We start from the raw sequence: 27,427 nt of genomic DNA on the forward strand, positions 1-27,427 counted from the left end.
ACAGCACGCCGTACACCTATAAAAACACAATTTCCACACAACCATTAAAAATACTACCCTGAGACTCATCCCAACCCGTCATCCACCCTAGTGAAACCAAGAAAAATGGGAAAAGTAGCGAAGAAAGCGTGCGACCGCAAGCGGCAGGTCCACTTCTCCCGTGAGGAACTCAGCGTGCTCACAGAGACCCTCCAGGAGAATGCTGCCGTCGTCTTCTCGACGCAAATGACCAGGACGGCACTTGCGAACAAGGCCATATGGGCCCTGGTGGCACAGCGGGTAAGTGCGGTGGGGACCGCACCCCGCAACCCACAGCAATGCAGAAAGCGATGGGACGACTTGCGGATACGCGTCCGGAGCATACTTTCTGCCAACCGAAACATTGCCACAGCTACCGGGGGAGGATCGGAATCACCCATCAAGTTGACCCCCTGGGAAGAAATCTGTGCCGCCACCATTGGAATGGAGAGTATAGAGGGAGTCGGAGGGATGGAGAAAGGAGTGCAGACATCCGAAGAATCAGGTAGGTGGGCCAAATAAAACAATGCCAAATCCACAATGTCCAATCATGTGAAGTACCATGTGTCCACATCGTGCAACAGTAACACATGTCCAGGAGAACGTCCACATACATAGGCCTGATAGCACACTTTAAAAGTCACATTAAATACATAAATAATTAAAAATCCTAAAAACACCCTCTACACGTGCAGCAGGCACACCCTAACTGCAGGCTGCAAAACAACTGCATCCTCAATCCACACAAAAATGAAACCACCTCCAAGGCCCCAACCCAAATCACCCTCAGGTACCACCCCAATGCATGTGATACATTGCCATTCCAATTTCCACAGACCCATTTATAACGCTAGCCCTCCTTTACTCCACCACAGGGTCCGATTCAAACGACGAGCTCCAGGACACCCCTACCAGCACACCTGCAAAGAGGGCCAAGACCAACGGCCAAAGACCCTCCACCTCAGCTGCACGCATCAAGACACGGCAGCAGCACAAATCAAGTGGCAGCACACAGGAGGGAACTTCAACAGGCACCCCAGCAGCCAGCATGCCCACAACAGCACCACCACAGGTCCCCCCAATGGATGCCACAGAAGGCACTGCTTCTGGTGGCAGCAGCACCATAGGTGACACTGCATTAATGGCAGCATGCTCAGACACAGAAAACGGGGATGTCGAAGTAAGATCCGTCCATGACCTGTCTCAATCCCCCTGTCTGTTCCATCCCGTACACCATGAGGATACCACGCAGGGGCACCCACAAGACGACGACTGGCCATCCCCCACAAGCCCTGTGGCAAGGCAACATGAGGTGACCAGCCACTCTGTGACACCACCGCAAATGGCCATGGCACAGCAGAGGCAACAGTCCCTCGACCAGGTGATCGTGCAACAGCAGCAACTGGCCACGCTCCTCAAGGACCATGCTGATGAATGTGGGGGCACTAAGGCAGCCATAGAAACATCAACTGAGACACTTAGGGCAGAAATGGAGAGAAGTACAGAGACACTAAGGGCACAAATGGAGAGAAGCACCGAGAGCCTGAGGGGGGAACTGCATGCGACGTCCAAAGACATATGTGCTGAACTTGCCGCTGTGCGCCGTGTGCTCACTGAGCTCTCACAAACCCTTAGGGACATGCATGGACGTGAGCAGGCAGAGACATCATCCGTTGCAAGTTCCGTCCAGGGCAGCCCCCAACGTAGATCTGGGAGGAACCTGCGCTCCACAGGCAGGGGTGCCCCTGATACCCGGAGAGGGGGCTTGCAATAGCGACTGCCCACTGACAATGAGCATCTTTGGACACTGGTGTTCGGGGGGGAGGTAGGAGGGTGGAGGGGGTGTGTTGGGCTCACTTGGGTGGCGGGTCGATGGGGTGTGTAACATGATTTCACATATGCCATAAACAATGCACGATCATCCAATGAGATGTGTGGACATTGATCTTTGTGTACGAGGCCATTATAGGCGTACAGTCCATATTGTGCATGTTCCAGACACACACAGTGCCACAAGTCCCGTGTCCATGTATCAGCCACCAGGCGTGAGTGCTAGAAGCATGAATCTATGATATGCTGACGAATGTCACGGCCCTCCTGTGCCTCGCAGACTCCTTGAGGTGCTGCCACATCCCCACCCTCATCATGACCATCTTCAGGTGCTTGCAGTTCTGCGTCAGGGGGCATGGGCACATTTCTACGTACGCACATGTTGTGTAGCATGACACATGCCATGACCATCTTTGCAACCTTCTCATGGCGGTACAGGAGTGCCCCGCCAGACCTGCTGAGGCAGCGGAAACGAGTCTTCAGTAGGCCGAATGCCTGTTTTATGACTACACGGGTACGCGAGTGGGCATGGTTGTAGTCCTCCTCATGCTGGTCCTGTGGGTTCCGGAGTGGTGTAAGGAGCCATCTCTTCAGTGGATACCCGGCATCACCTGTATGTGGACAATAAAGGATGTTTGTGGAATGACATTGCTACGTACGCACCCCCCCCCTTCCTGCCAGGTCATTGCCGCATCACATACCCCACATTATCATGCTTGAAATGAGACTCACCGAGTAGCCAGGATCTGTTCCCTGCGTGTCGCTCCATGTAGCGTGGTATTGTAGAGTTCCTCAAGACCATAGAATCATGGGTTGATCCAGGAAATCGGGCACAACAATGTGTAATGATCCTGTTGGAGTCACACACCATTTGTACATTCAGAGAATGAAATTGTTTTCGGTTGCGGTACTGGGCCTCCATGGCATGTGGGACGACCAATTCCACATGGGTGCAGTCGATGGCACCAATGCAACCCGGTATGCCGCCAAGTGCATGGAATCCCACTTTTGCGTTCGTAATTTCCTGCTCCGAGCGTGGTAGAGAGATGTAGTCGTCTGCGTGCCTCAGGAGGGCATCGAGCACTTGCAATAGTGTCCTTGAGAACAGTGGCTGTGAAATGCCATGCAACTGTCCGACTGTGTGCTGGTAGGTGCCTGTGGCCAGGAAGTGGAGTACAGACACCACCTTCAGTAGGGGTGGGATGGCGGTTGGGCTATCTATCATGCTGACAAGGTCAGCCTGTGTCATGTCCACAATGGCGGTTATGGTGTCCCGGTCCAAACGGTAGAGGGTGTGGATCTGCTCATCAGTGAGGTTGAACGGATGTGCTCGGAGGCGTGGGATTGCGGGCTGCCTGCGTGGTGGTAGTGGCTGTGCTGGCGGCCCTTGCTGGCCCTGCCTTGCCCTCCTCCTCCTCCTGCGTCTCCTCCGTGCGGCCGGTTGTTGTAGTAGTTGGGGTTCGTCTTCTTCTTGAAGTTGGAGTACTTGCAGTGCTATCAGGTCCCCCAGGGCCAACATCGCTAGTCCTGCCGGTAGCATTTCTGAGTGGGTGTGGTTGTGGGAGGGGTTTGGGTGTGCAATTTATGTGTTTTCAGGCTGTATAGCCTCCACCTGTGGTGATTCATTCCACCTGTGCAAGCTGCAATCCCCTTCGGGCGAGCACGTCACGCACACAACGCTGCAATTCGACGAATGGCATCTTGCTATTACAATCATGTATTTGTTCCCGATGGCAGTGTAATATTGGTTGATATGTTCATTCTGCTATGGTCCCATTGTTTCACATACTATCTTTGCAGTCGCGAACAGACTTGTGAAGGGTCAGTGGAACGTAGTACTCGAGTAACGGTGGACCCTCATGCAACACTGTACCGAGGTTCACCGACGGGCGGGGCGTCCCATTTGTGAGTGAAGCCAGTTGCCATTTTCACACACAGCCGCACTAGATGGATTAATTTGTGATTTCAAGCGGTCACAGTTGCCTTTTCGACGTGATGTTGCAAATGAGGAATTCGAAGGACGGCGCTTTCGGTTTTCAGCTAGCGGCGAGGAGATGCCCACAGGTCTGACTGCAAATATAACGTTCTATTGTTCAATGTCCTTGGGACAGGGGCCATGGCGAGAATGCAATGATTGATATGAATAGTATGGGATGCGCAATAGCGTAGTGGACGATGAGGCCGGACGTTCCCAAATACATGTTACTTCACAACACTTGAATTACGGGCTGGAGCACAGTGGATTTTGCAGACTGCATAACGCACAGACTCAATGGAAATTTCACATGTTATGTGAGTATGAAATCAGGCGTTTTCATTACGGGATGAGGGAATGATGTATGGATGCATGGACAGATGATTTAATACAGAGTTTGCCATGTACAGGGCTTCTTGGAATCTATCCACCTCCCCTGCGCTATGTGATGCAGTGCTGCCATAGTGGGACCATCGTCTATCTGCCCTTGTTGAACCCTCCCTGTCTCGACGCGCCTTCAAACACTTGTGTCTATGCACGTTACTAATCCCATCTGATGGATTCTGTTTTAACAGACGCATGCACAAAAACACTCCTTTGTAATAGTGTTTTCACCTCGATATATATAGTTATGATTCGCAAGTGGTTTTTGGGTGGAAATAATCCTTTGGAGTGGGCTAGCATGCATATGGCTGTGGATTTAGTGTGATCATTGAAGTGAGTAATTCAAATGAAGTTCTGATGCCCATACTATTCTTTTTCATTTCATTTGGGTGACAGGTATCTCCTCCCCTTTTGCCACTGCCATCTGTATGCCACTCCTGCAGATGGATTTTACTCCCGACACCTGCTGCTTCGTGTTAATCAGTGGAGCACCATTTCGATCTTATGGGACGATCGCCAATGGGCCACATGCCCTTACGCAGTACTAGTGGCTAGGAGCAACATTTCGGCCTTTCTGCTGGACTAGTGCCTACCTAATGGGACGGCCCTGCGGTTCTAGGCGCTTCCATGTTGCCTTTTTGAACGTGAATGTAGCCCCTGTGTACCATGAAGGAACAGGGCGTCACACAAGAAGAAGCTGGTCATTTATTGCGGATGCAGCCCACAATGATGAAATCTATTTTGGAGTTCATGACCTAATGGCTGTATGGGCTTGGTGATTTTGTTGTGCATTAAATTTCTATTCTGATATGAACCGTGTAGCGTTCTTCTTTGCAAGTGATGAAGCATATTCCTATTTGTGGAGCGATGTATTGTGAGGAGATCTGCATTGGGTTCCAGCTTCTGAGTATAGTTGCGTGGTACTGTACTGGGCGCGTTTGCCTACGAAGCCCAGTGAGGTCAGGGATAGGGGCTGCCGATATGACTGTTTTAATGATGTCGTGCTCAGGGGCGGGAGATTAGCATTTGTGTAACAGATGCCGGTCAGCCAGGTGGATTGGTGGAATGATGTGATTATCAGAATATGGCTGGTCACAGGTGCCTGTGTTTGCGTGCGTTTCTTGGAGGGAGACTGTGGTCATGTCCATTTGAATGGCTTCTGTATTCGTGCCATCTGTGCCCTGCAGCTCCCATTGGCCCCTCTTGAGATGAGCCTGGCTGCTCAGTCACTCTGCCCACTTGTGTGGTACATGCTTATGCTGATGGTTGGTTTGTTTACTGGCAGGAGTACAGGGCTGGTGCAGTCTCGCTCAGGATACTGCTTTGGATGTTGCCTTACACTGGTGTCAGTCGATGGGGGGGCCTGTTTTTGTTTGTGTCATTTTTCTGTTCATGTTGCTGGACTTGACCCTTCACATGCCTGTGCTGCATCAGTGCGGCAATGGTGCCATGGCAATTATGGATGGCCACTCACAAGGCACTTGGAGCCCCTAGATTCATTTGTTCGTTGGCAGGCATGGGTGACTTGTACATTTCACTGGTTGCATTGTGTGACTTCATTGCACCTACGAGGAGTTGTGCAATGTGGCCAGGGAGTGGTGTACAGGCACTCAGTAGGGCCGTTTACGGTTGGTTCGCCGCGATGCCGTACTTCTCACCATGGCGGAATGGTACTTTCCGCCGTGCTTGATGGCGTTAGGTACATGTCCGCTAGGGTCAGAATTCGCGTACCCTTGCGCCATGGTGGTAATTACGGTTTGGCATGGCGCGCGTGCGCGTACTTGGTGCAGTTAGCGTTGGCGTTCACTACGGTGTCGCTAATGGCATCGTACTTTACGGTGACGGGTCATGATTGCACCGAGCGCTATTCGATGGCGGTATTGCATTTCCGCCATCGTTTTTCGATTTCCGCCAGGGTCGTAATGAGGGCCATTGTGACACACTGCACCTTTGGTGCATTGGCACAGGGAAGTCTTAAGATTCCCAAAAGGTTTAAATACCTTCTCTTGGATAAACTACTGTTTCCAAAAGCAGTGAAGTGAAATTGACTTTAGTTATATTTTGTAAATTTCTAGACCCAGCACACACTATCTTACCATAGGGGGCTGGAGGGGTTTCTTAGTGTGCCCTTTGTATAGTTTCTCATGTAACATTTTTATGTTACCCTTTCTACAATTAATGGCTGGTGGCAGTGGTTTACATTTTACTACCATTGTGTGTTTTTACCATGTGCTGCAATTGCAGCTGCAGTAAAGACGCCCATTGGTGGCCCATTTTGTCAAAATTGCCTGGCATTCTTTTTTTGGCATTTCTTGTTGGAAAGGTCCTTTGTGAGATTTACGCTGTGCGTCAAAACAGGTTTGTTCCCTTTGTTTGTTTTGTCTTTGGTAGGATTCACTGGTGAACTTGCTTCTGGCGCCAGCTTGTGTGGCAGGAAGTGAGGAAGGTGCCCGAAACTGTGTGCTTAATCCCCTTGGTTACAGGAATGCACCCATATGTGATTGGCCAGCTGGCTGTCCTTGGAGATCAGCCACCCTGCTGTGTGATTGACAGCTATGTGGGATGAATGGGTGAAACCTGCATAAAAGCAAGGCTTTTTTGCTTGGAAGGCAGAGTCGACCACTGGACGAAGGAATCCGAAGAAGAACTTGGAAGGGACACCTGCTGAAACTCCTGGACTCTTGGTTTGCCCAGTGAAGCCCTGCTGTTGTGCTGAAGCTCCGATTTCATTTTGACTAGAGAAGGCCCCTTAAGGACAACTTCTGCCCTTGGGCTGGTGGGACCAATTGACCCCAAAGTGAACTTGTTTGGACATGCTCTCGGAGCGGGCTGTACTTCCATTGCTGCTGCAAGAACCGAAGTGCCAGGGAGAGGAACATCAGATAGAGTGCATCACTTTTAAGTCAAACCCACGCTCCAGGAAGATCTTGCTGACCCCCTTGAAGCAGGACTGACCAAACCTGAGCCACCTCAAGAGTGCTGCACCCCAGATGCATGGAAAGTCTAGAGTGGTATCCGAGGATCGCGGTGGTGCTATTTGCTATCGACGCGAAGAGCCGACTGCGAAGTGCCGCTGAATTGAAGTTTGCCCATTGCTGCCGCTGACCTTCAAGTTGTAGTGCAGGAGTCCCCAGACGTCCTCCCTCTTGTCTCCACGACTGAGGCCCAGGAACAGGATCTGCAGAGCTACAGAGGACAGAAGCCAGCTGGAACCATTTCTTCTAACCAACGGTACTGTAAAGTTAAGAGGATTTAACTCTTGTGGTGTAGCCTTTCTTGTTCTCAGTTGAGACTTGTCTTGGTTGCCCTTGCAGAGTTGCTTGCAGCTTTGCCCCTCTCAAGCCTCCCAGCTTGTGGCCCTTCAAGTGGTTTTATTTCTACAAACCTTTCTAAAAAAAACATTGTGCAAGACTTTTACTTACCTGCAAAGAAGATATTTAGCTCCCCTAGACTTTGCTCAACTAACATTGGCTGTCTTGACTCCCTGAGAGACTCTTCTTACCTCCGACATTGTGCTTTTACCTTTCCCCAGGAAAGGGTCTATTTACTTTGCATTGGAGTGTTCAAAAAGTACTTACCAGTTTCTGAATTATTTGTTAACCTTTATTTCCCTATCTAACCTTTGCACCAAATTCAGTATTGCTCTAAATGTACCAGTGATAAATCAATGTCCAGTGTCCTAGCTATTTAAGTCACCTCTAGGTGTAGGAAGTGTCTGTGTGCCATCCCCAATGGGTATCATCTGATTTAGAGAAACGGAGTGTGTTTTGAAGTATTTTGCTCCCTTCTGAAGAAGGCTTAATCTCGCTTTTCCTCTTCCTAACTAAGCTCCTTGAGCACATAGCCTACTCTCAACTCTCAGCTTTTGTAACAACTCACTCTCTCCTTCCTCCCTCTCAATCTGGATTCCGCCCTAAACACTCCACAGATTGCTCTTACTTCTGTGCTCAATTCCATCCTTACTGCTCGCTACGCTAAGCAATCCTCTATCCTCATCCTCCTTGACCTGTCCGCTTACTTTGATACCGTCGATCAACCCTTACTCCTCAATGCTCTTTCCTCTTTTGGCTTCAAAGGCTCTGTCCTCACCTGGCTTTCTTCTTACCTCTCCAATCGTTCCTACACTGTCGCCTCGGGTAGCCGCACCTCATCCAGCATCCCCTTGGACTACAGTGTCCCCCAAGGCTCGGTACTAGGCCCTTTTCTATTCTCTCTTTATACCTCCCTTCTCGCTCCCGTCAGCACTCCTGACCTTCATCACTCACCATCTTCCTGCCTTACAGCTATAAAAAACTGGATGTCATCCCATTTTTCTCTCCCTTAACACAGACAAAACGGATGTCCTCTTCTTTCCTTCTAACACTCTTTCCCCTACCCTCCTTCTATCCACTTTCCCCATCCTAGCTCCCCATCTCCACCCATGCTCGCAATCTTGGTATCCACTTCGACACCTCCCTTTCCTTCTCCCACCACATCTCTCACCTCTCGTTCCTGTTGTCACCATCTCTACATGATCCTGCCCTCCCTCCTCTTCCATGCTTCTAAACTCTTTCCTCATCATCCCGTCTCTTCTACTCTTCCTCTCTCCTCTTTGGACTCCCTGCCTCTCATCTGACCCCCCTCAAATCCATCTACCACTCCTCCACATGTACTCTCTGCCTCTTCGGTCCTTGCGACTCTATTTCCTCCTCACTACCTCAACTCGGCTGGCTTCCCTTCCCCTCACAACTTAAATTTCAATTTCTCTGTTTGGTCTTCAAATCTCTGCATGACCTTGCCCCCCCCTATCTCTCTTCTCTCCTCGCCTTCTACACTCCCTCTCCCTCTCGCTCTCTCCGCTCCGCTGACCTTCTACTTACTGTACCCCGTCTCCTTGTGCTGCTTCTCGCTTTCGCTCCTTTCAGCTCCTTGTCCCCCTACATTGGAACTCCTTACCTCTCTCTATCCGCTCCACCCCCACATACACCTCGTTGCGCACCTCCTTGAAAGCCCTTCTTCTCCACTCCCCCCCTTGGCCTCCTACCTTCTCTTCTCCCTTCTCCCCTGTCCCCATACCTCCCCTTCCTCTCACATCCACTTGACCTTATATTACATAATCAAATCGTGTTCCCCTTCCCTACCCTCTCTCCCTTCCTTCTCACTTTTCCCTCATTTCCAATATCCAAGGAAACTGTTCTACATATTGTTACGCTGGTTTGTCTCATGTTTGTTAACTTGCTTCTTCCATTATTGTATCTTGTTTTATTCTAAAGCGCTTTGTATTAAAGCGCTATATAAACTTAATAAACATAAACATATATCTGACTGAAATATTGTTTAATCAAGAAACCTTGAGTGTAAGAGTTTATTTGAATACTTCTGTGTAAAAACCCTACTTCGAGGGGGTTGGGTCCTCCGACGTATTCCATATCTGACAGGTAATGTCCACAGCTGTGCTGCTGCGGAAAATCTTCGGCGTCTGCGTCCTGCGTTGATGATGTCGATGCGCCGTCCCCGAGGACCTCCTCCGATGGCTGACGTCACCCGATGTGATAAGTAGGACGCACGACGCCCGTAGCCTCAGTTCCGTTTTTTCCACAAACGTGTTCGCTTTGTGAATCTCAGTACGCCTCTACTCTATGGAGTTTGCTGTATTCTTCTTGGTTCGTTGGACCTGTTCGGTTTTTGTGAAGACCTGTTCGTGGCGATGTCTACTTCGTCTTCAACCCCGAGTCCAGGCTTCAAGAAATGCGGGGACTGTGGGTCCAAGATGTCGGTCACGGACTCGCACGACGCCTGCCTCTGGGGCCTCGAGGAGGCCCACGATACGGACGACTGTGTCGACTGCCAGTTGCTCACGGCCAAGGCCTTGCCGGAGCGCAAGAAGAAGCTGTCGGTAGGTCAGGTGTCTAAGCCCCGGAAGTCTAGGTCTACCGGGCTTTCGACGGATGACTCGAGAGGCGACTCTCCGCGTCATCGTCAGAAGTCCAGTGGGTCTCCTTCCAGGAGTCGGTCTCGCCACTCCTCTGCCTCTTCAAGGCATTCCCGGAAGCGCCGGCATCGGTCGCCTTCCCTGTCCTCTTCCGAGGACTCCGCCTGTCGGCAGGTCGCTTATCCCACCATGCAAGCGACACCGGAGGAATGGGCTTCCTTCGGGAAGCAGATGTTAGCGATTCTTGAATCGCAGGGCACCGGTCCGTCCGCGCCTCCAAGTGGGGTCGGTACCGGTCGAGAGACACCGCTCGTGCGCCTTCGGGCTCGGGTGGTCGGCACGGCTCGCGGGAGAGGTCCCGCTCGGACAAGAGTAGCCGTTCTTGCCATGTCCGTTCCAGGTCCCGGTCCTCGACACCGCGTGATCCTGTGCCGTCTTCAAGGAAGACGTCGACGCCTGTGGCACCGAGGTTGTCGACGATTTCTCTCGAGGCTCTGCCTCCAAAGGGGTCGTCCACGCTGTCGGCACCTAGGTCGTCGAGACACGCTCAGAGCTTCGGCTTCGAGGCCTGTGTCCCAAGCCGTCGATGCTGGCGGCGCTGATGCTGACGTCGACGCTGATTCGCTCGACGCCGGCGCTGACTCGTTCGGCGCCCTCGACGCCTTTCGAGGCGGTGGTGTCGGAGGAGCCCTGTGGCACGGGGTTAGCCCCTAGAAAGGCTCTGGCTAAGGTCAGGCACAGCTTTGGTCCCCAGGTGTCTTCCTCTCACCGCCTGGAGTACATTTCAGAGGGTGATGAAGGCTCTGATGAAGGCTTGGTTCCGATTACAGTACCAGATGAGCTTATCTCGGGCCATAGTCAGTTTGATGACCTGAGGCAGTCACTGCATGATGCCAGTGGACTGGACACCTCTCCGGAGGTGGAGTTTTGTAGGCCGGAGCCTTGCACTCATGCAGATTCTTCAATACGGCACCTTATGTCTCGGGTCACAGAGTACTTGGGTTGGTCGGCTCCCCCAGGGGAGTTCGTTTAGGATGATCTCACGGACATCCTTGATTTTGGTCCCCCCACTGATCCGGTATTGCCGTTTGATATGGCTCTGCAGAGAAGGGTGGCGGCGGCGTGGACTGCTCCGGTGAGTCTCCCGGCAGTGGGCAAGTCTTTGTCGCGAAAATACCGTCCAGCCAGTAGCGACCCCTGCTACTTGTCCAGGCACCCCACTCCGGAGAGTTTGGTGGTGCAGGCGGCTATGTCCCCGGCAAAGCAGGCGTCGTTTCCTACCATCCCTCCGGATAGGGACGACAAACGTTTTGACGGCTGGGCGAAGAAAGTGTTTTCTTCAGGGGGTATGGCGCTTCAGGCGGCCAACTCCATATGAGCCTTGTCTCGTTTCACACACACTCTGTGGAACTGTGTTGCATTAGCGGCTGAACATATTCCCGAAGGGGACGAACGGGATGGTTTCCTTGCTATTTTTCAGTATGGCAAGGATGCCATGTGTGAGGCCGTTCAGTCGGGTTTGGACATGGCAGATTGTGTCAGCCGGTCCATGGCGGCGAGCACCGTAATACGCAGGTTTGCGTGGTTGCGCAAGTCTGGGTTCGCTCCTGATGTACATTCCCGGCTCCTCAACATGCCCTTTGACGGTGAACATCTTTTTGGGAGCAAGGCTGACGAGAGCCTTGAGAGGTTGCAGACCGCCAAAGCTGCAGCGAAGTCGTTGGGCGCTGCAGTTAGACAACCTCTGCCTTTTCGTCCTAGGGGACAACAATGGAGGGGAGGTTCCTTTCGCTATTACTCGTCCTTCAGTAAAGCGAGAGGAGCTAGCAGTCAAAGAGGCGACCGTAAGAGTGCCAGAGGTGGAAAACGGGATACTCGAGGTGCCAAGGCCGCTCGGGCAGTTGCCTCTTTGCCCTCAGGCAACGCCGCAGCCGCTACCACTCAGTCATGAGGCCAGGTCCCATGGTTCGCCGGTTGGAGGAAGGCTGGTGCAGCATCTTGTAGAGTGGCGAGCCATTACTTTAGATGTGTGGTTTCTGAAGATCACAACCCATGGCTACTGTCTTCCCTTTCGGCAGAGGCCTCGCGACAATCCACCTGGGAACCTCTTTGAAGAGTCGGATACGCTCCTTGCGCAGAAAATTCAAGCCCTGCTGGAGAAAGGCGCCATAGAACTGGTGCCTGTAGCGGAGAGGAACAAGGGATGGTATTCCCCTTATTTTTTTATTTCGAAGAAAGACGGGGGATTGAGACCCATCATGGACTGGCGCGGTTTGAACAAACTCCTCAGGAAGGACAAGTTCAAGATGGTTACTCTCTCTCAAGTCCTCCAGGCCCTTCAACTTCACGACTGGTTGGTGTCTCTCGACCTCAAGGACGCTTACTTCCATGTGCCGATCCATCCCAAGCACAAGAAGTACCTGAGTTCGCGGATGGCGACTTGCACTTTCAGTTTCGGGTCCTGCCGTTCGGATTGACCTCCGCCAAAGGGTTTTCACCAAGCTCATGGTGGTGGTGGCAGCGCATCTCAGGAAAGGGGGATTCACGTCTACCCCTACCTGGACGATTGGTTGATCAGGGGGAGCTCTCCCGAGCAAGTCCTGGATCATCTGTCCGTCACCTGCCACTCCCTTCACAAGCTGGGCTTCTCCCTCAATTTAAAGAAGTCCCATTTGACACCAACACAGCGGCTCCAGTACATCGGAGCAGTGCTCGACACATCCCTGGGGCAGTGTTTTCCTCCCCAGGTGAGGGCTCTTCACATTCAGCAGATGGTGCACAAGTTTCAACTTGCCCAGAATCTCCCATCGTCCGAGTTCGAGACTGCTCGGCCTCATGGCATCCTGCATGCTTCTGGTGCCAGAGGCTCGTCTGCGGATGAGATCTTTGCAGTGGGCTCTCAAGCTCCAGTGGTCTCAGTCCTCCGGCAGGCTGTCGGACCCTGTTCAGGTGCCGCCCTCAGTCGCCCAGGACCTTCTGTGGTGGGCCGTCGAAGGCAATCTGATGAAGGGGGCCCCATTTTGGCTGCCCTGGCCGGAGGTGACGATCGTGACGGACGCATCCCTCATGGGATGGGGAGCTCATGCCAACGAGTTGAAAGTAAGCGGTCATTGGTCTCCGTCGGAGTCCAGACTCCATATCAATCTGTTGGAGCTGAGGGTCGTCAGGCTTGCCCTGAAGGGTTTTCTGCCGACTGTGCGAGGAAAGAGTGTCCTTATTCTAACGGACAACACATTGGCCATGCACTACCTCAACAAAAAGGGGGTGGCAAGGTGACTTCCTCTGTGCAGGGAGGCGATGCAGCTCGAATTCTGGGCCATCCAACAGGAAGTTTCGATCTCGGCTGTTCATCTGGCCGGAGACGACGACGAGACGGTGGACGCTCTGAGCAGGCAGAGCACGATCTCTCACGAGTGGGAGCTGGCTCAGGAGATTCTCCTGGAGATCTTCACCCTTTGGGGGACCCCTCAAGTGGATCTCTTCGCCTCCAGTGTCACCCGGAAGTGCGAAAGGTTCTGCTCGCGGGAATTTCCTCCAAAAGGAGCCTTAGGAGACGCGTTCGCGGTGGAGTGGTCATTGCCACTGCTGTAAGAGTTTCCTCCAGTCCCAGTCATCCGGCAAGTACTGCAGAGGTTACGGAGGTTCAGTTCCCGGATGATCCTCATTGCTCCGGCGTGGGCCCGGAGGACGTGGTACCCGGACCTTCTCGACTTGTCCATCTGCCCTCGACGTCGTCTTCCCTACCGAGACGATCTGCTCTCACGGGAGGGGGGTCAGTTTCTCCATCCAGAGGTCGGATCTCTCAACCTTCACGCTTGGCTTCTGAAAGGTTGAGGTATAAGGATTGGGACCTCCCTGAAGACTTGATGGAGGTGTTGCTCTCGGCCAGGCGGCCGGAAACAAAGTCTCTGTACCGTTGCCATTGGAGAAAGTTCTGCGACTGGTGCAGAGTTAAGAATGTGGATCCTTTTGAGTGTGACATTCCCATGGTTTTGTCTTTTTTGCTTTCCTTGGCCCACAGGGGCTTGCAAGTGGGGACCATTAAAGGTTACCTGGGGGCGCTGTCCATATTTAAGTGCTCGTCTGAAGAATGTTCCTATTTTGAGATTCCTTTAATTTCTCAGTTTTTGAAAGGGCTCACTAATGTGTTCCCTCCGTCACCTTTTCTGGTGCCCGGTTGGGATTTGAACCTTGTTCTTAAGTTTCTTATGGGTACTCGGTTTGAGCCTTTGCATTCTTGCCCTTTGAGACTGTTAACTCTGAAAACTGTGTTTTTGGTTGCGGTTACTTCCGCTCGCAGAGTGAGTTACAGGCACTTTCAGTTAAGCCACCCTTCACTGTGTTTCATAAGGACAGGGTTGTCCTTGGAGTTCGTCCTTCCTTTCTTCCGAAGGTGGTTTTGGAATTTCATTTGAGCCAGAAGGTTGTTCTTCCGGCGTTCTATCCTCCTCCACATCCTGGTAAGGAAGAGGAGAGGCTCCATAGGCTTGATCCTAGGAGAGCGTTGAGCTTTTATATTTCGCGTATGTCCCGGGTCAGAGTGGACGATCAACTTTTCATTAGTTACGCTGGAAAGCGTTTGGGACAAGCTGTGACGAAACAGACTTTGTCTCGTTGGATTATTTTAGCTATCTCCGAGTGTTACCGCTTGGCGGGTAAGGACCCTCCGGCTGGCTTGCGGGCCCATTCTACCAGGGGAGTGGCTGCGTCTACTGCCCTGCAGAGGGGTGTTCCTATTTGTCACATCTGTGATGCAGCCACCTGGGCTTCAGTACATACTTTTGTACGTCACTACTCCCTCGATTCCATCCGAGGGCAGGATCTGACCTTTGGCAAGGCAGTCCTTTATTCCGCAATTTGATTGGGCATGCTAAATTTGTGTTCTAAATTCTTTTCCCACCTCCTTGCTTGGTACTGCTTTGGGAGCCTGTCATAGATATGGAATACGTCGGAGGACCCAATCCCCTCGAAGAACAAGTTACTTTCTTACCTGGTAACGTTCTTTCGATGGGATGGTCCGACGACGTATTCCATATCGCTCCCTCCCTACCTTCCCCGCTGCAGAATTTCTTTTGCGATTGCAGCTTGCGTTCCGCAAGGCCTTGTGTGTCTGACTGGCAGAAGACTGGTGTCACACGTTCTAGGGGGAAAAAACTACAACTGAGGCTACGGGCGTCGTGCGTCCTACTTATCACATCGGGTGACGTCAGCCGTCGGAGGAGGTCCTCGGGGATGGCGCATCGACGTGATCGACGCAGGACGCAGACGCCGAAGATTTTCCGAAGCAGCACAACTGTGGACATTACCTGTCATAGATATGGAATACGTCGTCGGACCATCCCATCGAAAGAACGTTACCAGGTAAGAAAGTAACTTGTTCTGCTCACATTGACCCCTCTTGACCTGGCCGCTCAGCCACACTACCAACCTGTGTAGTACAGACTTATACCAAAGATGATTGACTGGGCGATCCATGTCCTTTGTTGGTGCTGCAGAAAAGGTGCCAAAACAGTAGTGAACCAAGCAAGAAGTTGCTGAAAGTCGTGCCCCAAGTCCTCTCTCGATACTGCTGCCGAGAGATCCTGTCCATTGTCCTGCCTTTAGTTATCAGACCAAGGAATCCGGAGGTCGGGTCCAGAGCTGCAACATTGCAGAGCACCCAGCACAAACATGTTCTTCTAACCTAAGGTACTGGGGGGGAAAAAGGTATTGCTTACCTGAATCCAAGAAGTACTTGGAGCTTTGGAGGGCACGTAGGGGTGTCCAGGATCCATCGAGGGATTTTTTCGATGGAAAAGACCGTTAATGGAACATATTCGATGCAAAGACCATAAACTGTGTTCAGGGTGACTTCTGACTCAAGCCGCTACTTGTGTCCCTTCATAGTCTTTTTATAGGTCTCCCCTGTTAGTTGTTAACTTGCTGCTTCTGTAACACTAGAGACTGGAAGAAATCCTCTGGAAGTCTTTGTATTCTGCTGCTTGTCAAGACTTTGAGCCCTTTCAGAACTGTGTTTAGCTAGGGTTGCGGTTTTGGACTTCAAAGACTTGCTGTGCGAAGAAACCCTTGCAAGAACCTTGAAGTAGGCTAAAGTTGCACTAACTAACCATGTCCTCCCTTAAAGTGACTTTACTGTATCTGTTTGCAGAGTAAATGTTTTACTGTATGAACTGTTTGAAACCGCAGGTGTGCGTAAATAACCGATAATATGATAACATTGTCTTTTCCCTTTCGAACGTTACTACAAATGTAACTGCGAACAAACACAAAAGTAAGTCTAGTGTTCCAGTTTAACTGAGTATTTAAAGCGATTCTGGTGTATATTTAATAAATATATAATTTTATATAAATTAGAAGCGTTTCTTTGATGTGCATGTCTAACTAAGGTTCAGTTTACTTTATTACAACTCACATCTTCCTCTTAAGATACGCCTGACTGTTCTGCCACTCTACCAAGATCCTGAGTTAGTACAGACTGATACGGGTTTGAGATCTGCAGACCACTGGAATAGCTTACTAAAGCCTTACTACCAGCAGGACTTTAGGAAAACTCCCTTAACAGGCCCTATCTTGATAAATTGTCACTTACCTGCAAACCTGAAGAAAACTTTCATAGACTCTACACTGTCTGTTACTCCTCAGCCTTTGGTCACTAACCCCCTTAACTCTGTGGGAATCCCCAAGTATATGGATGGACTTTTAAAGAGAGTTGATCTAAAGTGTGCTTGTTTCAGTAGTTTCTCATTTATTGTGTGAATAGTACTACATGACTGATTTCTAAAGCCTTATTATACACACAGTGACTATTTTTGTATATAACTGCTAGTGTCAGTATTTCCTTTAACTGATTGTATGCTACAAGTACTGTGTGCCTCACTACAGCCCTTCTCCCTCCTAGACGAAGCCTGGCTGCTCAGCCATAGCTACCAAATCTTTGGGTAGTTCAGGCTTAATCTAAGTGGTACAACCCTGTCACCTAAGGTGGGGTTTTCCAAAGTCTGTCAGACAGCAACTTGTGTAAAACTCCCTAACAGTTATGTTCATTATAAAAGTTTTATTTAGAGAAAAATGTTAATCTAATATTTTGGTTTTTATTCTTCAGGTTCTGTACCGATTCCGAGAGCAGAATTGGCTTGGGCGGCGTGGAAGAGATCAAGAGCCAGTCGTTTTTCGAGGGAGTAGACTGGGGACACATCAGGTATTTGACATTGAGAGCATTTTAGTTTTTTTTTTTTTTTTTTTAACAGGAGTGGCTGGTGATAAAAAAAATGCTAAAAATTACAGTAGGTTTTACGCTTTTCTACTTAATTGCAATGGCTAGCCATGGCATTTTGCTCCTAATTTATCCAATTAGCACCACATTTTTCTGCGTTAGCATCGGGAACGTTTTTCATTTGGCATCTTGCCACCATTGACTTAGTCTCACAGCATATCTACTTTCTGTCTGGGTCGTTACTGATTTTTGGGGTGAGGCAGTCTTTTTTTGCGTCGCTCACCTGCTTCTCGTTTTCTTTGTGGTGCACTGATCAGTCCCTATGGCTTCCAATGCATTGATGGTGTTGCCCTTTGTTCACATTCATTCTTGCAGTGTAGCACACGCTACCTTCAGTAAGGTCTTGCAGGGACACTGGTTTCCCTTTAATTTTTCGTTAGGTACATCCCAGTTTCCTTTTGGATGTAGACTGAACAGACCGGTCGCACTGACCTGTTAATCCTTTTCCCAGTTCAGTCATCCTCATTGATTGGTTACAAGGCCTTTTTAAGTTGATATACTCAAAATGACTATTCCACTTCTTTGTGCAATCTTCCCTTCTCATGTCTCAAATGTTCTTTTAAGAGCATGCAATTTAGCAGAAGTCGAACTCTGGACCCCCAGTGTTTTGTGTGCGAGAACTGGCAGAAGCTAAGTTTGGGGACTATCTGGTCCCAATCTACACTACACCCAGGGTATATCCTGTTGGACAGAATGAGGTTTCAGGATGTGCCTAATTGAACAGCCTCCACCTTTTTTTTTTTTTTTACTGTTGTAGGTCCCTTGCCTAGAGGGCTGGAGCAGCCTCCAGTGCAAAATGTAGATAAAAGTAGGACCTGGAGCTTTTTCGACACAATCTTAACACAGGATCTAAGCATCTGAAGCCGAAGGACCGTTCGACCAGTGGGAAGACTCCTGCAACAAGCGTTCTCCAAGCCAACCACTAAGTTTCAGACCTCTGCCTTCAAATAGTCTGAGAAGGCCTGAACCGGGTGCTTTCATCCCTTGGAATGGAGGGACCAACAGTCTGAAATCCTGCTCTGCATCCATTGCTTTTTCAAGTTCTGTCGCCAGGTCTGCATTTAGCCTTTACCTGCCTGAAACTGGACTTGTGTCTCCTTTCTAACTTTTCACTGGAAGCTTTCCTGGCATCCAGCAAACCTTTGCTGGAACATCACCAACCTGCTGCTGTTGTCTCTCATTACAGCCTGCTTGAACCCAAAGTCTCATTCAGCATTTCTCAAAGGCCTGCCATCCCTGCCATGCCATCCCACCATCCTCTCCCCTTTGCTGTTCCTGAGGGATCCTCTGTGATACTGAGACTGAATTCAAGCTGTCTTACCCCTGCCCTTGGGTGTTGGGGAGAATTCTCATTACATTGCTAAATTCATCCCTCCTTAGAGACCCCCAGCTCTTTTGCTTGACTTTGGGACTGTTTAACCTTGGAGTGAGCCAGCCCCTTTTCTCCCTCACCCAGGTGTTTTGATCTGATTTGGATTCTGTATTCTCTTTCATTTTGAAGTCTGACAAACTCCATAGGCATCACCTTTTGTACTGTGACACACAGCCCCCTCAGTGCCTACTGTTTCCAATAATAGTAAAGTGAAATTGACTTTACTTACCTTTTTTCTTTTTGTAGACCCAGCACACACCATCTTATGTGGAGTGCTGGGGGGAAGGGGAGGTCACATAGTAGCCCCTTTGTCTACTTTCTCATGTAACATTTTTATGGTACCCTCACTACAATTAATGGCTGGTGGCAGTGGTTTAATTTTCCTACCATTGTGCTCTTTTACGTCAGACTGAATCCTCAGCTACAGTAGTGCACCCATGGGTGCCCATTTTGTCAAAATGGCCCGGTATTCTTTTTTTCTCCATTTCTTGCTTGTGAGGTCCTTCTTGATTTTTACTCTGCGTGCCAAACCAGGTTTGGTCCCTTTGTTTGTTTTGTCTTTACGGTGTACACTTGTGAAGCCCGCCTCTGGCTCCATACTGTCTGGCAGGGCAGGAAGCGAGGGAGGTGCCGAAACTCCCATGTGCTTAGTCTCCTTGGTTACAGGAATGCACCCGTAGGTGATTGGCTGGCTGGCTGTCCTTGGAGGACAGCCACCCTGCTATGTGAGTGAGTGAATGAATGGGAGAAACCTGCATAAAAGGCAGGGTCTTTTGGGACGAAGGCAGAGTCGACCACTGGACGAAGGAACCGAAAAAGAAACGGGAAGAGAAGCTTGCTGCACCGTCCTGGATCGTTGGTTTGCCCGGGGAAGCCCTGCTGCAGTGCTGAAGCTCCGAATTTCGAATCGACTAGAGAAGCTTGGAAAGGACAACTTCTCCCCTTGGGTTGGTGGGACCAATCGACTCCAAGACAAACTTGCCTGGAACACCTCTCCCAGCTGGCTGTACTTCCTTGCTGCTGCTGCTGCTGCTCGAACCGAGTGCGAGGGGTCAGAAAGACCAGAAACTAGTGAATCATCTTCAAGCCGGCCTGAGCTACAGGAAGATCCTATGAATTCCCTCGAAGCAGGACACCCCAAGCCTGAGCCACCTTAATAGAGTACTGGACCCCAGATGCGAGGGGAGCCCACAAGGTGTCCAAGAACCACGGTTGTGCTATTGACCGGTAGCTGAAACTGTGGTGCCGCTGATCTTAAGTAAGCCCATTGCTGCTGCCGAACTTCAAACTGCAGTGCAGGAGTCCCCAGGCGTCCTCCCTCTTGTCCCTATGACTGAGGCCCAGGAACACCGGATCTGCAGTACTGCAACAGGAACAGAAGCCAGATGGATCCTTTTTCTTCAGACTTAAGGTGCTGTCTAACTAGGAGTACTTACCTCTTGTTGGTAGCTTGCTTGTTCTCACTGGAGACTTGCAGCTGCTTCCTTTGCAGAGTTGCTTGCATCTTTGCTTTTCACAAGTCTTACAGCTTGTGGCCTAACAGTGATTCTTTGCTACAGACTCTGACATTGTGCACGACTTTTGTGCTATCTTGCAGAAGTGCCTCAGCTCCCCTAGACTTTGCTCAATTGACATTGGCTGTCCTGGCTCCCTGCAGACTCTTCTGACTTTGTGTTTATCTGTCCCTCCAAAACGTCATACATGAGTTACTTGTATTGCTGGGAAAGGGTTAACCTATATTTCATTGGGGAATTGTGAAAGTGCTCACCTGTTCAAAGAAACTTTTTAACCTTGGTTTCCTTCCCTAACCTTTTCGCTTTTCCAGAACTATACAGATTTGCTTGCATTAAGTATTACAGTGATACATCAATGTCCAGTGTCCTAGCTATTGAAGTCACCGGAGGGTGTGGGAAGTGTAAGTGTGCCATCCCAAAAGGGTATCTACTTAATTGACACTTAAGGAGTGTATTGTATTGTTGCATCGCTCCCTATCTAAAGAAAGCTTATTTAAAAAAAGGACTGTTAAATTAATAATTTTAATAAGAAACCTTGAGTATAAGTGTTATTTGAATAATTGTCACTGTGAATTTCTATGTTGCACCTCTACAGCTCCCATTGACCCCTCTTGAGTTAAACCTGGTTGTCGGTCACTCTACCAACTTGTGTAGTACAGGCCTACACTAAAGGTTGGGTTCCCTATTGCCAAGAGGACAAGGCTGGTGTAGTCTCTGACAGGGTTACTACATACAATCTTGCCTAACATGGGGTATGTGCTTGAGCCCATAACTGTTGCTGGAAGCCTCAAAACTGCAATGGGGGAAACTCCTACTCCAAGCCTATAATGAACCTCCTTGTCTCCACTGATAACTCTTTCCCTTTACACGCCCCAATCACCAATTGGTTTGCATGGGATTTCAAATTAAAAGTATCTGCCTAATCGGGACGAAGTCTGTGGAGCATAGGTCAGTAGGCCTCACTTTTGTCCCATGTGTTAATGACCCCATAAACTGACCCCATAACAAATGAGTGAGGTGGAATTGTCATTCGGAAAATAAATTAGTGAAATGTCCTGGACATATTTACATGAATGTATTACTACATTTTTACAAAAGAGAAAACAAAAAAAAATATACATGGTGCCTCATTGCAAGTTTGCCGGTCCGGTAACAATGGTGCCGATAAGCTACCGGCACCGTTGGTACCGGACCAGCCAACTACTATTTCTGCTCGCAGGTAGGTGCCTTTCAGCCTGCCAGGTCTGACTTGGCGGACAGGCCGGCACCCGCTCGCAGAACTCGACGGATGCACCGACACCATTCATGAATGGTGCCGGTGCATCCGTCCTCCCCATTCCCGTTGAGTCCAATGGGACTCAAATGGGAATGGGGAGTAATAATTACTGGCACCCAGCAATGGGGATTTACAGGGTCCGCCGGCCCGTAATGCCCCAGTAAGTACCCATTGCCGGGTGCCAGTAAATTCATGACTCCGGCAGCAGCCGTGCCGGTATTTACCGGCACAGCTTCCAACGGACTCATGAGGCCATAGTCCTGCTATATCCATGTCCTTTACCAAAGGTCGTGGGAGTCGGTAAAAAAATGGAAATTCATACTCTTGCTGCCCGAAAGCTTCAAAATCTGAGAAGCACGTAAGAGGAAGCAAGAAGTAGAAAGAAAGACAAGAAAAGCAAACCAGATCATATGTTGATCTTTAACCCACTCATCACCCCGGTTCTGCGCCAAAGGATTACCCTATGGCAGAATCTCAGCCATAAATGCTATTATTGCAAGGATCACTGACACCTTTTCTCCACTTAATACAAATGCCCGCCACGGATCCGCACTTCTACAGGTTCAGATGTTTTTTTAAGAATCGACCGAAATGGTTGGTTCTGATTTCAGTCAGTCCTGTGCAAAACAGTAGAGGTTTCAGAGTTTCTACTTGGTTCTTTCCTGTGCAAAATCAACATTAGTTGTTTCTTGTTGATTTTGCAAGTGATCTTGCCCCATTTCATTTGTCCGATAAAGATTTCATCTGAACCATAGAAATTGGTCTCTGTGGTATGTTGATGGGAACAATGTCAAATATTTGGGTATACTGCCCAATGCCGTTGATTCGTTCACCGTCATGCGATGTAGCTTGTAGGCAGATACTTCGTTTGTGGTCTGAATTCAGTCAAGTTCCCCCAATTTAGTTTTAAGCTTTGATGGGTTGGTGTTCAGGTCACATAGAGTGGATCCAAGTGCAGTTAATTCAGCTAGGTTTCTTTTGACCCATTCTTTCAGAGCCCCGTTGTTGCTTTTCTCGATTTCCTTGCAAATCAGCTCCATTATGGTAGTTTTAGATGAAATCGGGCACTTCCTGTATAGAGCTTGTTGCTTCCACTCCACAATTGATCTCAATGATTGAAGCCCTAGTTCTTTCCTCAGAATTTGAATAGGCAGGGACCTCGGCACCTGCAGAACTTCTTTCCAAAAAAATACCTTCTAAAATGGACCAGATTTTAATTGGTATCCCCGCGTTGCATCAGAGCCATATGTTAAGATTGGTACCATTTATAAAAGTTCAGGACAGGAATCATCGAGAACCGGACACATTTTTTATTTAAAATTGTTGCTTGAGTTGCCAGGGATTTTGCCTTCAGGCACCAGCATCTGGTATCTGAGCTTGGTTGTAGCTGCTGTTTATTAGCACTCCTAGATATTTGAATACTCCCACTTGTTTGCTTCTGATCCATTTTCCACACAAGTTTGATTTTGACTTTTTTGATTTCTCATGGACTAATATTTTTGTCGTGGCTATGTTTATCTGGAGATTGTCTCCCTCCACATATTTAGTTAATTTATTTGACGCGGTTACCCGATCAGTGTCTGGTCAATTAAGACCAGGCCATCAGCGTACAGAAGGCGGCTTAGTTGACACCCACCCATCCGTGGAGGGAAGCTGTTTAATGTATCCAAAGTTAAGTTGATGTCTGCCAAGAATAGGTAAATAAGGCAGTGGCCAAAGGACATCCTTGTTTTAGGCCTCTGTATGTTGGTATTATTTGAGACAGAAGGCCACTTTTGTTCCATCCGATTTTTCAAGTTGATATTTGAGTGCAGCGAGATCAATGGGTCTAGCATTGATGGACAGTTCCAAGTCTGTAGTTTGTTCCACAGATGCGCTCGACCCACCTGGTCAAAAACTTGAACCAGGTCCACGAATGCTAGATAGATCTTTTGTTTATTATCCCAAACCATGCCCTTCATGATGCTCAAGGCTAGAATGTTTACCCATTTGCACGTTAGGTAAAAATTGGTGTGTCACACTGTGAGACAACACAATACTTATCTGCTTGGTATTAGGTAACCCACCTTTTGGTAGAAGTTTGTTGGTATAAGTCTGTACTACACAAGTTGCTAGTATGACTGAGCAGCCAGGCCTATCTCAAGAGGGGTAAATGTGAGTTGTAGATCTGTACAAATGAAATCCGTAAATACAAGTAGCCAAGTAACACTTACACTCAAGGTTTCAGTTATAAAGAATTATTTAATCAACATCAATTTTTAAATAAGCATTCTTTAAAAAGGCAATTTGTGTAACAATGTAAATATACTTTATAATTATTTTTCTGAATCAAAACAAGTTGGTGGATAATCTTTGGATATGCTTCTTACACAATTCCTACACCCTGAGGCGACTCCAATCACAAGGACAGTAATGGCATTTATATATACTTTGCAGATTCAGAGGTTGCAGAAAGGAAAGGTTAGGGAACGAAAAAGGTTAAGCAGTTTCTCAGTATATGTGAGGACAACTAAATCTTCCAATGAAATCTAGATAAGCCTTTCCCAGCAGTAACAGTATACACTAAGCTACCACTTTTGAGGGACAACCCATATCAAAGTCAATCGACTTTTAAGGGTGTACGTGTTTACTTGAATACTTGTAAAGCAGTACAATGAAATCAGTAAATACAACTCACAATACCCATTCTAAGATAGGCCAGGCTGCTCAGCCACTCTACTGACTTGTGCAGTACAGGCCTATGTTAAACGTTATGTCACTAATACCAAGCAGATAAGTCTTGTAAAGTCCCACACCAGTTGGACTTCACAAAATCTTTCCGAACATCCACCACTGAAGTGCTAACACTACAGACAGCGAAACTATCACTAGATCCTCCCACTCTCCTTGTAGATGAAACAGTTTTTTCGCTAGCATTCCTGTATTGGAAGCATGCTCAATCTTGCATGTGGCACAAGATGCAAGAAGCCATCATACCAAGACGACGCATCACCTTCTGGGCAGTTGTCTGGTGACCGGCTGCATAACAAGGGCTCTGATGCCGCATGTTTTGGACTAGGCTGTCTTCTGTCCGAATAATGGCCCCTAAAAACTGTTTGGCTCGGCGGCGGACTAGGCTTGATTTTTTTTTTTTTTAAATTGATGAAAACCCTAATTGAAACAGGAGGTTTATGGTTTCCTGTGTGTGCGACTGACACATCTGTGGCACCTGTTATGAGCCAGTCGTCCAGATAATGGTACACTAGGATCGATTGTCTGCGCAGGTGAGATGCCACTACCGCTAGTACTTTTGTGAAAACCCTCAGGGTCTGAAGCAATCGTGAAGAGTAATACTATGAACTGGTAGTGTGTAGACCCCACCTTGAACTTCAGATACTTTCTGTGAGCTTGCAATATTGAAATATGAAAGTATGCATCTTTCATGTCTAGCCTTGCCATGTAATCATTCCTCTGTAGTAGAGGAATGACCTACTGTAGAGTCGACATCACAGTTTTGAAATATGTATTTGCAAGTCTTAAATCTAACACTGGGCGTTTGGTTTTATCTTTCTTTGGGACGAGGAACTACACAGAATAAATATCTTTGTTTACCTCTGATAGGGAGATGAGTTCTATTGCTCGTTTTCCTAGTAGAGAGTGTACCGCTTCCTAGTATCCCCGTTCTCTCTGCTCCTGTGACTTTTTAGTCACATAGACGATCTCCTATTTATGCCTAGTGGCGGTGGACATATTCTACCAACTATTGTTATTTTTGTACCGCAGGCTATGTCCATAGCCTCGGTAGTGCACCGTAGGGGCACCCAAGTACAAACATGGGGCCTCACTTCCTTTATCACCATTCACCATTAGTAGTGCGATTGTTCTTATTAGCCCTTCTTCTACCATTCTGGGAGGGGAAGGTCAGTGTGTGCGTTTTGCCGTTGGCAGGAACCCTTGGGTATGCCCCTCCACCCCCCCACCCAGGCTCCAGAGTGTCTGGCAGGCACGAAGTGGGGGAGGAGTCCCCCCCCCCCCTCCTTTGTCTGCCAGAGTGCCTGAATAGGACCAGCTCCCACAGCAAAACGCCCCTTTCTGTAAAATGCTGAGAGATTTCAGGGGAGTGTGTGTTGGAACTGTATAAAAGGTGAGGCTTCTGGAGTGAAAAGCAAGTCCACCACTGGAAGCTGAAGTAACCAATGAAGAAGCCGACCAGAGACTCCTGCAGACCTTTTACAACACTGTGAAGCAACCACTGCTATCCTGACCCTGTTTTCTATGCGACAGAGCAGCTCCAAAGAGGACGACTCCTTCCCTTTGGCTGGTGGGAGCAACCAGTCCCAAGAGAAACTTTAGATTGGGCCATCTCCCGAGGTCCTAGGAGTTTCCAGAGCTTCGGATCCAATACCAGGAGACCTGCTGCCCATTTAGAGTGCATTGTCATGGAAAGGCTGAATCTGTTCAATTCTTTGCTGAACCCGTAAGGACATTCCAGAGATCCGATCCAGCTCACCCACACCCCCTCACTGCAGGAAGCAACTAAGATTGACCGGGCGATCCGTGTCCTTTGTTGGTGCTGCAGAAAAGGTGCCGAAACCGCTGAGTGAACCAAGAAGTTGCTGAAAGTCGTGCGCCAGGTCCTCCCTCGATACTGCTGCTGAGCGATCCCGTCCATTGTCCTGCCTTCAGTCATCAGACCAAGGAATCCAGAGGTCTGGTCCAGAGCTGCAACATCATGGAGCATCCAGCACAAACATTTTCTTCAAACCTAAGGTACTGTTGGGGGTGGGGGGGTATTGCTTGTCTGATTCCAAGAAGTTACTCCAGAGTGTTGGAGTGCAACTAGAGGTGTCCAAGGTCAGTCCCTCTTACCTCCAACTCATGCCACTGCCTATGCCCCTTCATAAAGTCCTTTTACAGGTCTCCCTTGTTAGTTGTTTACTTGCTGCTTCTATGGCACTAGAGACTGGAAGAAATCCTCTGGAACTCTTCATATTCTGCTGCTCGTCAAGATTGCGCTCCCTCTCCCAACTGCCTTTAGCTATGATTGCCTTTTTGGGCTCAAGACTTGCTGTCAAAGAAACCCTTAACTTTACTATGTATTTGCAGAGTAATAACTAATAGTACAATAACATTGTATTTTCCCCTTGTAATGTTGTTACAAATGTAACTGCGAACAAACACGAAAATGAAGTGTCCTTTGAAGTGTATTCTCTGGTATTCCGACATGTTCTAGTGTACACGTCTTAAGTATTCAAAGTGATCCTGGTGAGTGTATATATAATACATTTATAATTTTATATGAATTATACGTGTGTTTCTTTGGTGTGCATGTCTGTCTAAGGTTCAGTACTTACCTACAGCTCACACCTTCCTCTTAAGATGAGCCTGACTGCTCTGCCACTCTACCAAGGTCTTGAGTTTGTACAGACTGATACTAAGAGTTGGAGATCTACAAACCACTGGGATAGCTTACTAAAGTCTTACTACCAGTAGGACTTTAGGAAAACACCCTTAACAAGGACCTCTTTGGCAGCAAGGTTGACTATACGCTGTTGGCAACAATGATTGACGGTACACTCCTGTACCATAGGTGGCGTTAGTACTTTCATTCCAAACCCTGTTTCTCTCAGTCTGGTAAATTTATGTTCACCCTACCGCTTCCATTGCTACAGGCAAGCCACTTACTTCACAGGAGAAAAGTATAGAGCAAGGGCCCAGTACTACTGCAGAGGCAACAGATGGCCACACCCGAGGGGCCAGTCTACCAAGCAGTCTTGCCTTCTTCCACCAGCCGACCCCTCACTTTAGTTCCTAGTGGATGGGCGACTTGCAACATATCTCCATCAATGGAAGCATGTTACAACTGACCAAAGAGTGCATTTCCTAAAAAGTACT

The 27,427-nt window shown here is 48.8% G+C and overlaps 1 protein-coding gene across 2 annotated transcripts in view; it reads left to right on the forward strand.

Annotated features, from left to right (window-relative positions):
* Window positions 1-27,427, forward strand: part of STK38L (serine/threonine kinase 38 like) — a 419,201-nt gene that overhangs the window by 373,131 nt on the left and 18,643 nt on the right. For both annotated transcript variants that reach the window (XM_069628096.1, XM_069628095.1), the window contains exon 12: window positions 17,221-17,316. In XM_069628096.1, coding sequence (XP_069484197.1) covers window positions 17,221-17,316 — 96 coding nt within the window. The remainder of the gene's footprint in view (window positions 1-17,220; window positions 17,317-27,427) is intronic.

Source organism: Ambystoma mexicanum, chromosome 12 (assembly GCF_040938575.1).
Source record: "Ambystoma mexicanum isolate Mex_15411 chromosome 12, UKY_AmexF1_1, whole genome shotgun sequence".
Lineage (NCBI taxonomy): Eukaryota > Metazoa > Chordata > Amphibia > Caudata > Ambystomatidae > Ambystoma > Ambystoma mexicanum.